This window comes from Brachyhypopomus gauderio, unplaced genomic scaffold (genome assembly GCF_052324685.1).
Source record: "Brachyhypopomus gauderio isolate BG-103 unplaced genomic scaffold, BGAUD_0.2 sc47, whole genome shotgun sequence".
Lineage (NCBI taxonomy): Eukaryota > Metazoa > Chordata > Actinopteri > Gymnotiformes > Hypopomidae > Brachyhypopomus > Brachyhypopomus gauderio.
This window is the reverse complement of record NW_027506873.1, coordinates 836,546-851,376: the sequence shown is the minus strand read 5'-3', so window position 1 is coordinate 851,376 and position 14,831 is coordinate 836,546. Positions and strand designations below refer to the sequence as shown.

At 45.2% G+C, this 14,831-nt stretch overlaps 1 protein-coding gene across 4 annotated transcripts in view; it reads left to right on the top strand.

Moving 5' to 3' along the window:
- Positions 1–6,400: 6,400 nt before the first annotated feature.
- Positions 6,401–14,831, top strand: part of ttc28 (tetratricopeptide repeat domain 28) — a 273,831-nt gene continuing 265,400 nt past the window's right edge. Inside the window, exons 1-2 of one of the 4 annotated variants that reach the window (XM_076986485.1) lie at positions 6,401–6,767; positions 11,868–12,158. In XM_076986485.1, coding sequence (XP_076842600.1) covers positions 6,738–6,767; positions 11,868–12,158 — 321 coding nt within the window. In that variant the 5' untranslated portion in view covers positions 6,401–6,737. The remainder of the gene's footprint in view (positions 6,768–11,867; positions 12,159–14,831) is intronic. The other 3 variants (XM_076986484.1, XM_076986490.1, XM_076986486.1) reach the window with 3 other exon arrangements.

Below are 14,831 nucleotides of genomic sequence, written 5' to 3'. Positions count from 1 at the left end.
ACCGGCCTGGGGAGAAGAACCAGTGAGCGGATGCACTATCCAGGTCCTTCCCGGGCAGTAAGGACTCCACCAGTGATGAGCCGGTGATAAGCCCTGAGTGTTTCCTAGGAACCGCGGATTGGGAGATTGACAGGGCGATTGCTGCAGCGAATCCACATCTGAGCTGTCCACCGCACTGCAGGTACGTGCCTCCCGCACAGCGCACTGCCCTTATCAACTGGGCACACACGTCGGTGGGAACAGGACACCCCGGGGCCTCCAAGACAGCCCAGTTATTGGGAGCCAGGTATTTGTGGCCTGGGTTACACCGTGACGTGTTGAACCACGTAGCCTCCTGCGCAGTGTGTGCGTGAAGCAAGCTGCCGAAGACGCCTCCAGCGGGCAAGCTCCTTCCTCTCTCTGTGCCAGAACAGCCGTGGACACACATCGCCCTTGACTTCATCACCGATCTCCCTCCGTTTGAAGGTAACACAGTCATTTTGGTGGTAATAGACAGGTTCTCGAAGATGGTTCGGTTCCTCCCTCTGCCTAGCCTGCCCACCGCGTGGGAGACGGTGGATCTTCTGTTTCGGCACATATTCTGGCAGTTCGGTCTGCCGGAGGATATCGTGTCAGACAGGGGCCCGCAGTTTACCTCGCGTGTGTGGCGCGAGTTCCTGTCTAAACTGAATGTGACGGTCAGCCTAACATCTGGATATCACCCTCAGGCCAACGGACAGGTGGAGTGCGCCAACCAGGAAGTAGAACGGTTCTTGCGCGCATACTGCAGTGAGCATGCAGACACGTGGTGCACTCTGCTGCCATGGGCTGAATAGGCACAAAACTCCCTTACCCATTCCAGCACGGGGAAGACGCCGTTCGAGTGCGTGTTCGGCCATCAACCACCTCTGTACCCCTGGAACGTTGCCTCCTCTGTCAAGTTGGGGAGGCCGGGTCGCCGCCAGAGGGCGCAGGCCACAGCTCGCACTACCTCACAGCGCATGCCCCCGAGCACCAAACCACTCCCTCGGTCCCAGTCACCACATTACTAGCACCTGTCATTAATTATGTTGTGCACCTTTTTATACCCCGCAGGTCATTCGGTCCAGTGCTGCACATTGCCCCGTTGGAGCTCTATACTGGACCTCTCTGTCATCACAGTAGTCTGGACCTTGTTTGTGTTATAGAAACTTTTCTGTTTGCATGTTGGTTTGGATGGATAATAAAGACCATTCAGTCTTTATTATTTATTATTTATTTAGCCTTCGGCCGCCTCTGTTCCCATGTCACAATATATATATATATATCAATCAATCGATCAAATTTTATTTATATAGCGCTTTTTACAACAGTTGTTGTCACAAAGGGCAGTCATGGTCTGGTGGTTAGGGAACTGGTCTTGTGACCGGAGGGTCGTGGGTTCGATACCCAGACCTGAGGCCATGACTGAGGTGCCCCTGAGCAAGGCCCTTAACCCTCAATTGCTCACTTGTATAAAAATGAGATAAAAATGTAAGTCGCTCTGGATAAGGGCGTCTGCCAAATGCCATAAATGTAAAAATGTAATGTAAAAAAATGACAAAGCAGCTTTACAAGTGCCGAGTCCTAGCCCCCAGTGAGCAAACCAAGGGCGACAGTGGCAAGGAAAAACTCCCTAGTTTATATATATGTGTGTGTGTGTGTGTGTGTATATATATATATATATATATATATATATATATATATATACATACTGTATATGAATCTATACATGATACATATGACAGCTTTTATTGTCATATGGCCAATATTACTTCCAGCAGTAATATGATTACATACAGTTGTGATCAAATTTATTCAACCCCCACTGAAATAAAGTGTTTTGGCCAGTTTGACATTGATTTTGATCATTTCAGTCATCTTATTTACAATTATATCAAAGAGGCACTTATAAATTAGACAAACATAACATAATATTTATGATGGAATAACCACAAATGTCTTTACTGTGCTCACATCATTATCAGTTTTATTCAACCCCCTAGTGACATTATTTTTTAGTACTTAGTACAACATCCTTTTCCAGTTATGACAGCTTTCAAGCGTGAAACATAGCTTGACACAAGTGTCTTGCAGCGACCTATGGGTATCTTAGCCCATTCTTCATGGGCAAAAGCCTCCAGTTCAGTCACATTCTTAGGCTTGCGCACTGCAACTGCCTTCTTTAGGTCCCACCAGAGGTTCTCAATTGGATTTAAGTCTGGTGATTGCGATGGCCACTCTAGAATGTTCCAGCCTTTCATGTTCAACCATGCTCTAGTGGACTTGGATGTGTGCTTCGGATCATTGTCCTGTTGGAAGGTCCAACGTCTCCCAAGCCGCAGGTTTGTGACTGACTCCATCACATTTTCCTCCAAGATCTCCTGGTACTGAAGGGAATTCATGGTACCCTGCACACGTTGAAGCTTTCCTGTACCATTAGAAGCAAAACAGCCCCAAAGCATAATTGACCCCCCGCCATGCTTCACAGTAGGCAAGGTGTTCTTTTGTTCATAAGCCTGGTTCTTCCTTCTCCAAACATAGCGCTGGTCCATTGTCCCAAACAGTTCTAATTTAGTTTCATCTGACCACAGTACACTGTTCCAAAACCTTTGTGGCTTGTCCACATGACTTTTGGCATACTGCAGTCGACTTTTCTTGTTCTTTGGAGTCAGCAAGGGGGTGCGTCTGGGCGTTCTGGCATGGAGGTCTTCGTTATGCAGTGCGCGCCTTATTGTCTGAGCTGAAACTTCAGTGCCCACATCTGACAGGTCTTTTTTCAGTTCCTTAGCAGTCACGCGGGGATTTTTCTCCACATTACGCTTCAGGTAGCGCACAGCAGTCGCTGTCAGGATCTTCTTTCTGCCACGACCAGGTAACGTTTCCACTGTGCCCTTTAACTTGAACTTGCGAATGATACTTCCGATAGTGTCTCTTGGAATATTTAACAACTTCGCAATCTTTTTATATCCATTGCCATTCTTGTGAAGAGCAATAACCTCTTCTCTTGTCTTCTGGGACCATTCTCTTGCCTTCACCATGCTTGGAAACACACCAGTAGATGTCTAGAAGGAGCTGAGTATCACAGTCCTTTTAAATCTGCCTAATTGGTGCTTATCATGCTTGATTGCTGCTCATTGACATCCACAGATGTTTTCAATACCTGATGGAAAACACTGGAATGAACCTCTGTTCTTAGGAGTGGTAGTCGTAAAGGGGTTGAATAATTGTGTCAATGAAGAAATCACAAAAAAGCCATTTAATACTTTATGACATAAAAAATTGATGCTATCTTAGTTGCATTTAGTTCTTTAACAAGTCCTTGTAAGATTTCATTATGAACACAATTACAAATGTGCACTGAATTCCATAAAACCCTTCGCAGCATTGGGGGTTGAATAAATTTGATCACAACTGTATGTGGCATAACAAAATAACTAACAAACTTAACAACTTGACCCTGACAAAATACAAGGGAAAAAAAACTGGAAAGCTACTGAAACCTACATTGTTCTCTCTGTGAGTAACCTCTGCAGCTCTGCAACCTCTTTCTTTCTCAGCTTTTCAGCGCCACCTTTACGTTTCGTAGTTTGTTTAGACCCTGGCTTAGACTGCTCCATCTTTATGGCAATGCGGACTTATTTTTTCACGTTTCAGTAGTGTCAATGGTGTCGCGGAGGGATCACATGATGAGTTAGACCCTCAGCAGTGTCAGTGTGCAACTGGCGTCTCTCTCTTGACTTGTCACTCATGGGATACAAACAGGGAGATATAATTAATGTATGGACGAGGCTTTTCCAGTTCGCGGCTACTTGTATTAGTTTTTCTCAGTCGATTTGGTTCATTTCTCACATCATGCTTTACATTGGCATCATAACTAGTGCATTTCTCAAAACAGTTAGTGCAAACAGCAAAACTCAATGAAATACCTGCAAAAGCAGATACTTCACTCAAAATTCTTAGTTTTTGCCCCAAAATCAAATATTTAGGTCAGTCAATTTGTCAGTGCCATCAGAATATCTAGTCTGTGTGCAATTGCCTATGAACAAGGCAGTCAAAATACTTAGTCATGTTGTCAGTGCAACTAGAAGTCGCAGTCAGTGCAGACTGTATATTCTGATGGAAACTAGCTAAGCTTTTGATTTCAAGAACGCTGCACATTCTGTGGTATATCAAATACATGTTACACACATACAAACTTACATGGAACACAGTTACACTACATGACTGCATGGGAGACTGATAGCAAGAAATTGGACTGGAATCAAATTTGTACAGCAATATTGTTTGACTGTATTGTTCGCACTGCAATTTGTTGACAAAAACAAATCTGATTGAAATTCAGAAAAGACCGACAACTGACTGGAAAAACTGCAAAATTAAAAACTTATTCTACACATTCAAAACAACCTAAGCACATACAGCCTCCTCTTGTTGTGTGAAAATGGAACCTCTGCTACCCTTATGAGCTAGTTTTGATCAGTAGCGAACCGTGACCATTAAACCTGGGCCCGCTACACCCCCCCCCCCCCCCCCCCCCCCCGATTTTTTTTCCTCTCCTAATAAACTGCACTAAAGAATAAAGAAAAAACCGACAGTATAGCTTTAGAAACGCATGTAGTGCGTTCAAATAACATTTGTACTAGATAACTTGTTAAGCAAAATAAGTTTCCAAACAAAATAAGGTTTCACAGCTCCGTGGTTCTCGCAAGCGGAATATGTAAATGAGGACGTCAAAGGGCCGAATCGAAACTAGCTAGCGGCGGTAGGGTAACGACAGCTAGCGTCGCCACAGCGGGCGGAAATTATCATACAGTTAAGCCCGCCCACTAAGAGGGAAGATATGATTGGTCAATTTTACTGTCATTTGAAACTGGTATTGCGCTGAATTATAACTGCCAGGCCCTCTGTAAACGAACAGCGGGCATCACAGTCCTGATAGGGGGAGACACAGGCTCACAGGCTTCCACTTAACCCCTCACCTTCCAACACAGATTGAATAGACACGGGTGAATATTTTATTTGCTTATATTTTTGTAATTGTTTAGATGTCGATTGTAAAACTGTAAGTAGATAAAATAAAATTGGATAATTATATATATAATGTTTTAAGAATATTTTAGGCCCTCTGAGAGGGCGTAGAGGGCCCTGACGGTTCCCCACTGGTTTTGATATCCTATATGGTATAAGAATGCAAAAATGCAAAACAAAAAATTTAATAACATCAGAATTTGTCAGTGTGCAGTATTACAGCAGAGAGCACATTTATGAATTACAGTGCATACATGTTTTCTCTATGAAATGTTTGAACGACTGAAGACACAGTTGTTCTTCCATAATTCAGCTGCACCCAACGACCAGCTTCAGCCATTGTAAGACCATGACTTACATGTAAAACATGGTCCACAATTGTTGCCCTTATTTCACTGTTTTGTCCCTTCAGCCTTACACGACACAGTCTTACCCCTCTTCTTGGCTGTTCGTCCTGTACATGGCCTTGTCTTTCCATTTTGAGACTTTGTGATACTGCAGTGTTTAGCGTCTATAAATGTTTGCCAATTACAGTAAAGGTTCATGAGATGCATCTCTGACCTATGGTTGAGACCATTGGTTGATCTAAGCCTTCACCAATTCCCTTTTTTACTGTAACTGAATGTTCACTTGCAAACAATTTAATCAAATTAGGATAAATTACCAAAATGTAACAAAAAAAGAAACTATAAATAAATGTAAAATGCTGCCTTAGAGATTATGACATGTTCAGCACTTTTGCATATAATGATCTTAGCGATGACCTAAAGACTAAATGTTTGGGAGGGTAAGACAATTCAACAGACAATCCGTACAACACATTTTGATAAACGTGTCATAAGCAACTGTTAATGTAAAAATCAACAGACAACTGTCCATGTCCATTTGCAATATGTACAAAAGCATTTGCAAAATGTTAAACACAAGGAGAAATGCAATTATGATGTGCACAAGTGACAAGCAGATGTGGAGACTGAATGAACTGTTTTGAGAATTTCAGTTCTTATCTGAGAAATGAACCAAATCGACTGTAATGCACTGTAAAAACTGTAAAGCGTAATATTGTGCAGATTATTACGTATGATTGTTACATATATTACATATGAAAGCGCACTACTCAATATACTACATAACATCCTATTTAAAATGTATTTTGGTCAATACTGTGTTTTTATGTAATTATATATAATCCTATAGAAACCTTACTATTCTTCAGTCTCTCAGTCGTTATGATTTCAATGCACTCAAACAGACTGTGATAACACAGCTTTACGTTGTCGTGAGGCCTACCACACAGCGCAATGAGTCAACAGGTGGCCCAGCACTCAGACATGCAGTGGCACAGAACCTTGCTGCAGTAGTAACTCAACTCCATTCTCATGTCACCAATAGCAATTGAGCCCGTAACCGCTGCAGCCATGCAACTGTGAACCGCCTCTACCGGGAGAGAGGGAGGGAGGGAGAGAGAGAGAGAAATCCGCTACAAGGGAAAACGCGAGGAAAGCGGATTTGACAACATGGCGTACTTTCTCCGTGAATAACTTTTTCTGAGTATCTGCTGAACGTTTCTGCAAAACTGTACATGCCCTACCTTTTGCAGTCGGTTGCGCTGCCAAATACTCTCACAGACCGTTTCTCCGTCGGTTTGGAGAGATACCTATCATGGGCTGAAAGTTTCAAATTGTTGTTGGAAATCTAAGCAGGACAGGATGGAGAAACAAGGAACACGAAGAGAAAAGGTAAGGGGCCATGTGTGAAATATGAGTGTATTATCGTGTCTAGGAACTTTCTGCCAGACACTGGATCGCGCAAGTTAACGGTTCTCGACGCTTTCTTGCATTCGTGCAACAGCTTGTTTGTAAGCGCTAAACAGTATCGCAGGACACTCACACAATAATTAACACTATTAAAGCTACTTTGATTTTTCCATTTTATTTATGTATTGTTGCTAAGTTAGGGTCAGATACCTACATAATTGCATGGCACAACACATTTCTTGAAAAACAAGGTGCTACTATTGTACTGCTAATATTGCATCGCTTTCCATACAGTGATCCTGTTCTAACTATTAAACTATTGGAACGCCTTGAACTTACAACGAAAACTTCTAAAACTGGACTTGAAATAGCGAACAAATTAGGAACTGGACGAAAAGGTTTGAGCTTTAACTCTTAAATGTACTGGGCTTCAGTAAGCGGCCAGTTCGCATGAGAGAGGCCCTTTGAATAGCCTAACTGCTCTTGACATTCCTTTAGTCTCATTACCACGCATCACTTTCCCCTAATATCATAAAGTCCCTTATTACACTGTGAATAGAGACTGCAATGAATCCATGGGGCAGTAGCACCTTACGACAGTTCGCCCCGGGAACGGTGGGCTGGATGGGGGCTGCTACCGCGTCTGTGTCTGGCTTCTGTTTTGTCTTTTTTATCTCATGGCAAGTTTAGTCCCTGCAGAGGAACCGCGTCGGTAGTCTGATAGAAGTATACCGTATCTGATAAAGGCACGCAGTGTCTGATAGAAGTATACCATGTCTGATAAAGGTATACCATGTCTGATAGAAGTACTGTATAGAAGTATGCTGTGTCTGACAGAGGTAGGCCTATACCTTGTCTGATAGAGGTATAACATGTCTGATAGAAGTATAACATGTCTGATAAAGGTATGCAGTGTCTGATAGAGGTATACCTCTGTGTTGTATTATGTTTGAATCTACTGTTATTATTTGAATGTCTGATACAAGTAGGTTATACTGTGTTTGATAGAAGTATACAGTTTAGCAGTCCGGTATATAAGTGTCACACCAGGGGTTGGAACCGAAGTGAGATTTTGACCAATGCTTTGTCATATCTGCGTTGATTTTTGATCACAGTTGTCAGCAGCTAGCAGTTAGGATTAAAGACTGAATTCAGTGGGAAGATAACTGCTGTTAATAATTATAAAAAAAAAACATTTATCCTATTAAAAAAAAAGAGCAATAGTACCTCATACACTAGGAAAAGATGGATAATTAGCACTGGATAGTGAAGTCTATGGGTTCTTTCAACCTAAAACATATGCATTGAATTCAGTATCAATCATTCTTTTTAAGATTACACTGAAAACCCTTGGCTTCTGCTTTGGTCATTACACTTATTATAAAAGTAACAGTGGAGGATTTTCCTCTCTAAGCTGTCAGGTTGGAGGTAAGATGTGTCTAGGAATTTATGGGTACAGGCAATATTAATTTCCCAGGAATTCCCCTAAATGACAATGAATAAGGCCTGTTAAGTGAATCCGTTGGAAGTTTTTCGAAATCATACAAAGCAATACTTTTGCTGCCAAAATGTTGATTTCCTGACTCACTGTGGGCCATATAGCTGAAATCAGAAGCATCCCCAACATAACAGGAAATAAACTCCAGCCAAGGCATGTTTTGCTGCCATGACTTAACTAAGCTTTCTGCACCTGAATATCACAGAGCAATTCCAAGTGCCAGGAGATGGGTGTAGATGTCGGTGTAGTTGTTTATAAAAGTGGTTTCTCCTCCTGCTTAAAAGAAATCCTAAAAAACGTGGAAAGCTGAGATGTTTTGGTCCCTACATGTATTATTCTACCATCTTTGATGATATCCGTAGTATTCAAAATCAATCAAAATGTCATTGCAACCAGTTCATACCAGAAGAGCACAGTGTTGTTTGACGGCTCCTGGGACGTGCTGCGTGACCTGGGACTGGCAAGAAGAAGACAGGCACGCGTAAGGAAGCGAAACCCTGTGGCGTCCTCTGCCGCCTGCTCCTTTATCAGCTGCCCGATGGCTCCGTGGTCTACCAACACTGAGGCTTGTTTTCATTATACTAGGAATGCCTCCTGTCTCGAGAGGGGTGGGCGGCGGCCTGGAGCACCGGGGCAGAGAGGGTTGCAGTGTTTGTTCTGCTGTACCGACCCCATGAAGCAGGTTGCAAATTCCTCCTTTATGAGCTGAGGCCCTCAGTGATATTGGAACAAGTACGCAGATGGAGTCAGTGTCTCAGCCCAGCTGTCTGAAGATGGGAGAGATGGAAGAGGCAGGGATTAAATATGAGGAGAACCACGCAGGAGAAAACTGCAGAGTGCTCTAAATCTGATGGGCTAAAACCAGATCTTTTTGACTAACCTTTCACTGCTTGCAATAACAGAAATATTCCTGCTCTGTTTTGTGCAAAGTCTTCGAACAGGTGTTTGAGAAATGTAAAATATATAGTAAAATATGTCTTCATAAACTGGTTACCATCCAAGAACATGCAAGACATTGAGAATAGCCACAGTTTCAATAGCTAGCTGTTGTGTCTGGATAAAGTTTACATAGATTATATTTGTAACTCTTAAACAGGCATCCTGACCTACATGTGTTGTGAATTTGTTCTTGCTGTAGGTCTGCACATACCCGCTGTGGTGTGTACTACATACCCGCTGTGGTGTGTACTACATACCCGCTGTGGTGTGTACTACATATCCGCTGTGGTGTGTACTACATATCCGCTGTGGTGTGTACTACATATCCGCTGTGGTGCGTACTACATATCCGCTGTGGTGCGTACTGCATACTCGCTGTGGTGCGTACTGCATACCCGCTGTGGTGCGTACTACATACCCGCTGTGGTGCGTACTGCATACCCGCTGTGATGTGTACTGCATATCCGCTGTGGTGCGTACTGCATACCCGCTGTGATGCGTACTACATACCCGCTGTGATGCGTACTACATACCCGCTGTGATGCGTACGTTCTTCTGGGGTGTGTGTGTGTGACAGTGTGACAGTGTGTGTGTGACAGTGTGTGTGTATGTATTTGTGTGTGTGTGTGACAGTGTGTGTGTATGTATTTGTGTGTGTGTGTGGTGTGTGTATTTGTGTGTGTCTGTTTGTGTGAATGTGTATCCGTGTGTGTGTGTCTGTGTGTGTGTGTGTGTGTTTGTATGAGAGTGTGTATTTGTGTGTATGTGTGAGTTTGTGAGTGTGAGTTTGTGTGTGTGTGTGTGTGTGTGTGTGTGTGTGTGTGTGTGTGTGTGTGTGTGTGTGTGTGTGTGTGTAATGATGCAGCATGAGGTCTGTGCTCTGTTGCTTCAGCTGAGAATGCCTCTCGCCTGCCTCCCTGAATCAGCATGGCTGAGTTTGTCTGTCTGAATGACCTCGTTCAGGCTCTTATTAGCTCTCTCCACTTCCCATGTGCTGGATAGCCAGCACAAACCCTCCCTGTGCTGTTATCTGTGTCTGGGCCTGGATAACACCACATGCCTCTTCAGCCAGACCTTCCCAACACACAGTCTGCTAGACTTCAGCATTATGGTACTGCAAGATGACTCGTAGTCACATTAATGCAATCTTGCTGTATTCATATGTGGATAAATCCTCTAAAATGTGACTTGAAATTCAAATTGGTTTCTAAATGTCTTGTAAGAAAATAAAAATTATGATGGCAAAATGGTGGAAATACTAGTAACGTCAAATGTGGTGTTAGAACGTTCTGGTTTTGTTCTGCTCTGAGGTGGTGGTGGTGGTGGTGGTGTGTGTGCATGTGTATGGTGTTTGTGTGTGTGTGTGTGTGTGTGTGTGTTTGTGTGTATGGTGTGTGCATGTGTGCGTGTGTGTGTGTGTAATGGGGGTGATGCAAAAACATTTGCCTTCATCTATCGCTTAACTCTCAGGCTAGGCCTCACTGTCCCACAACCCCACAACCCCTACAACCCCCACAACTCCCACAACTCCCACAACTCCCACAACCCCCACAACCCCCACAACTCCCACAACCCCCACAACCCCCACAACCCCTACAACCCCCACAACCCCCACAACTCCCACAACCCCCACAACTCCCACAACCCCCACAACCCCCACAACTCCCACAACCCCCACAACCCCCACAACCCCCACAACCCCCACAACTCCCACAACTCCCACAACCCCCACAACCCCCACAACCCCCACAACCCCCACAACCTCCACAACTCCCACAACCCCCACAACTCCCACAACCCCCACAACCCCCACAACCCCTGATTGTCTGATTGTATATTATAGTAAGCCTACACCACAGCGGTCCATATGCCCCTTACACATTACCTTGTCTGATTTTTCCTTTAGGTTATTTATTTATTTATTCATTTTAAATGGAGACTCTTCCTTTCTTATTTCGGCATTTCTTTTGGCCTGTTCCTCCTTGGTCTCACACTCTTGCTCGTCCCAGAGCCACACTGTGCTCTCTCTCTCTCTCTCTCTCTCTCTCTCTCTCTCTCTCTCCTCTCTCTCTCTCCCTCTCTCTCCCTCTCCCTCTCTCTCTCTCTCCCTCTCTCTCTCCCCCCTCTCTCTCTCTCTCTCTCTCCCCTCTGGAAGTAATTACCCTGCTGCACTATCCCAGAGTGCCTTCAGAGGAGGGGTGTGGCCTGTGCCAGAGATTACAGGAGAACGGATGTGGGGAGTGGTTCCCTGCTCTGGCCCCTCCCCCTCTACCCCCACCCCTCCTCTCTGTTTTGACCTGTCCCCTCCCTGCACTTGGGGATTCTCCAGATGTGAAGGTCTGAGGTGGCTTGCCATAAATTTCCTGCATACTCTAAAGTCAGCAGCAGCCAGTGTTGAGCTCCTCCCTCAGGACCAGGGAGCCAACAAAAGAGGCGGAGCCGTCCAGTAGCATTGTTGTGACATTTTTGTAAAGCCCCACCTCCTACAGCCCCCCACCACCACCACTGTAGTCTTCTTTTGAAGTAACCGACAAAACACATCAGGTTCCACTTGCCATAAGTTACTCGTTAACCGCGGACGTGCCAAAGAATGTCTGCAACCCGAAGCCCGCCGCTAACACTTGTCTTGTATCGTCCTTGGGCAGTTTCTGCTGTTGGGGCCACGGGCGCTGGGCAGAGTGCCGCGTGGCAGCGTGGTGGCAGGGCCAGGCCTCACCAAGGCTGAGTTCATGGAGAAGGTGCGGCAGAGCAATGAGGCGTGCCAGCTCGGGGACTTCCACACTGCCGTGAAGCTGTACGGCGAGGCCTTGCGCGCTGACCCACAGAACTGCATCCTCTACAGCAACCGCTCCGCGGCCCACCTCAAATTGGGCCACTACCAGACCGCCCTGGATGACGCCATCAAGGCCCGCCTGCTCAACCCCAAGTGGCCTAAGGTAGGCGGGGCTATCCACTTATGGGGGTGTGGTTGTTTTTGTTATTACTGGATGCAGCTCAGACCCCTGGACACTGGTTTTAGCATCATCCACTGCACATCTGCACACACTAGTACATCTGTTCACACACTAGTACATCTGTTCATACACATCTGGCTGCTTGAGGTTGTTCTCACCTTTGATGATGCACGCACACTCTGAGCACCCTTACATTACTATACACATATGAAAGGTACAAGTCATATCCTCACAGGCTGGCATATGATCGCTGGAACAACAGGTAAGGCCTGCTTTGTGTCACACACATACGGCATTTAGACGTTATTGGATTAAACTTCACCTGAACCTGATTCAGAGTAGAGTAAAAGCAGAAAGCCTTTTTCTCCCCAAACATACTCTGATTCAAAATTCATTATGAGCCGGGGTCTCTGTTAAGGGTTTTGTAACAGCACCAAGATCCAGGCACTGATTAGGGATTCTTCCTGGGCATAACGCTCAATATCTGTTAGGTGCACTTGTTCATTTTAGCAGCATCATCTGAATTGCCCCTCCCCCATTCTCAAGATTACACTCATTGGTCCATCAACACATGGCAATCATGTCTTGCAGCACAGGAGGAAAAGGCACAGAGCAGCCATACAAACATACTCAAGTTGTTCATTTAATGAGACTCTTTTTTTTTTATAAGACTTGGAATCTTAAAGAAGCTAATAATTTGCCATGTGCTAGAACTAATCTAGGCAATATACTGCTAAATGGGCTTGTGGGTTGTGGTTACTTAATGACACGTGGCATATGTTTAATGCGTCTACCATCCATCTTTGTGTCTAATCTCAGATTAGTAATCTGATACTGATGTTACTCAGTGTCTAAACATTAAAGTCAAAACCTTCCTGGTATCCAAACCTAATCTCTATATTGATTTGATTGTAGTCTTCATGATCTATAGTGGGTAAAATTTAAATATAGATATAATCCTGCACAGAAGATTCTTGGAGCATTCTGGGATTACTCTTGAGATGACTCTTTCGACTATTGCATGAAGAGCTCTGGGCACCAATGCTCATCAAGTCATCATGTCTCCCAGGTTCATTGCAGTCTCCCTGGTTCTCTTGGCCGAGACATTGAGTATGGTCTGCGTTTGGCCTCTCCCAGACCGCACAATCATCTCCTTCCTGGCTCAGATTGTATGTGGCTAGACCCGAACCCAGAGTGGAGCATCACCATCCTTCATCTTACTTCTGCCCTGAGACAGGGTGTGGGGTGTGGATGTCCTGAGACAGGGTGTGGGGTGTGGATGTCCTGAGACAGGGTGTGGGGTGTGGATGGCAGGGAAGGGTAGAGGCCCGATATGTTGGTTGGGTTCCAGTGAGCCGTAATGTTCCCTCTAAGAGCATGAAGGGAAGGCAATGGAAACACAGGAAGCCTTCTGAGAGCAGACCCTAGAGCACCACACACCACTTCCTCTTCAAGTAGAATGGAAGGAAGTGATGGGTGGGGGTGGGGGTGGTGTGTGTGTGTGTGTGTGTGTGTGGGGGGGGGGGGGGGGGGGGGGTGGGGGGTCTGCACTGCTGTGGCTGCCCCAGACGTGGGTTTCACACTCCCCAGACGTGGGTGTCGCACTCCCCAGAGGTGGCCGACAAACTCCCCAAAGGTGGGAATGTTTTCTTACTCGGTACTCCTCAATGGAAGACATGCAGGAGAAGATGGCTGCAGGAACACTGTTGGTTCTTTTGTAAGCATCCTGTGTTGTGAATAGTAAACATTCAGCTGCTCTGAACTGCGATACACAGCCATCAGGAATAAAGCAGCATTTCTAGTGTGACGCTAACAGAAAGCCCTGTGTTGGGAGGGGACTCGAGAGGGTACAGGGCACAATGGCGGTGTCCTTGCTGGGGGGATGAAGTGTGGGACGAGGATGCAGATGAGTCCAGACAAGCACACAACTTCATCAGCATTCTACACAAGATTGTCCGTGTGTGTGTGTGTGTGTGTGTGTGTGTGTGTGTGTGTGTGTGTGGGTGGGTGATTAGGCTGCGTGGAGGATGGTTCTTTGCAATGTTAAAGTGACCCTCTGCAGTTAAAGCGCCTTTGTTTACACCATTTTATACATGTATTTATTCCGAGCCACATTCTCATTTTAGTGGCAGCCAACACACAAGTGTGTGTTCATTCTGTTGTTCAGTATCTATAAACAAATATCATGTAAACAAAGCTATCGAAGTTCTAAAAGCTCTTGCTTTGGGTTAGTACACTATCGGTCCCCAACACCATCATTGTCAATAGGGGCATTGAGGACTAGACTCTTTCAGTTGTTTCTCAGGGTCACCAGACCAACTTGTGATTCCAAATGCCAATTTCCAAACGTTTGTTTGTTTTTATTTATTTATTGCAAGTACTTTAAACTGTGGACTCCACCGTGATGCCTCTGCTAAGGCCAGAACCAGCCAGTGGAGTTTAGCGGAGTGAGTCAGTGTGGATCCGACAGGCAGGGCGGTGTCATAGCAGAGGTGACCCTGCTTCATTACCCCGGGGCCACTGGCCAAGGTTGACTCTAATTAAGTCCCCATGATGGTGGGCTTTTACAGGCCATTTACTTCCGCTTGGGCACCCTCGTCTGCTGGGGCACATGCCCAGGGGGATGACTGCAGTGGATCCCCTCGAGGATGGCCG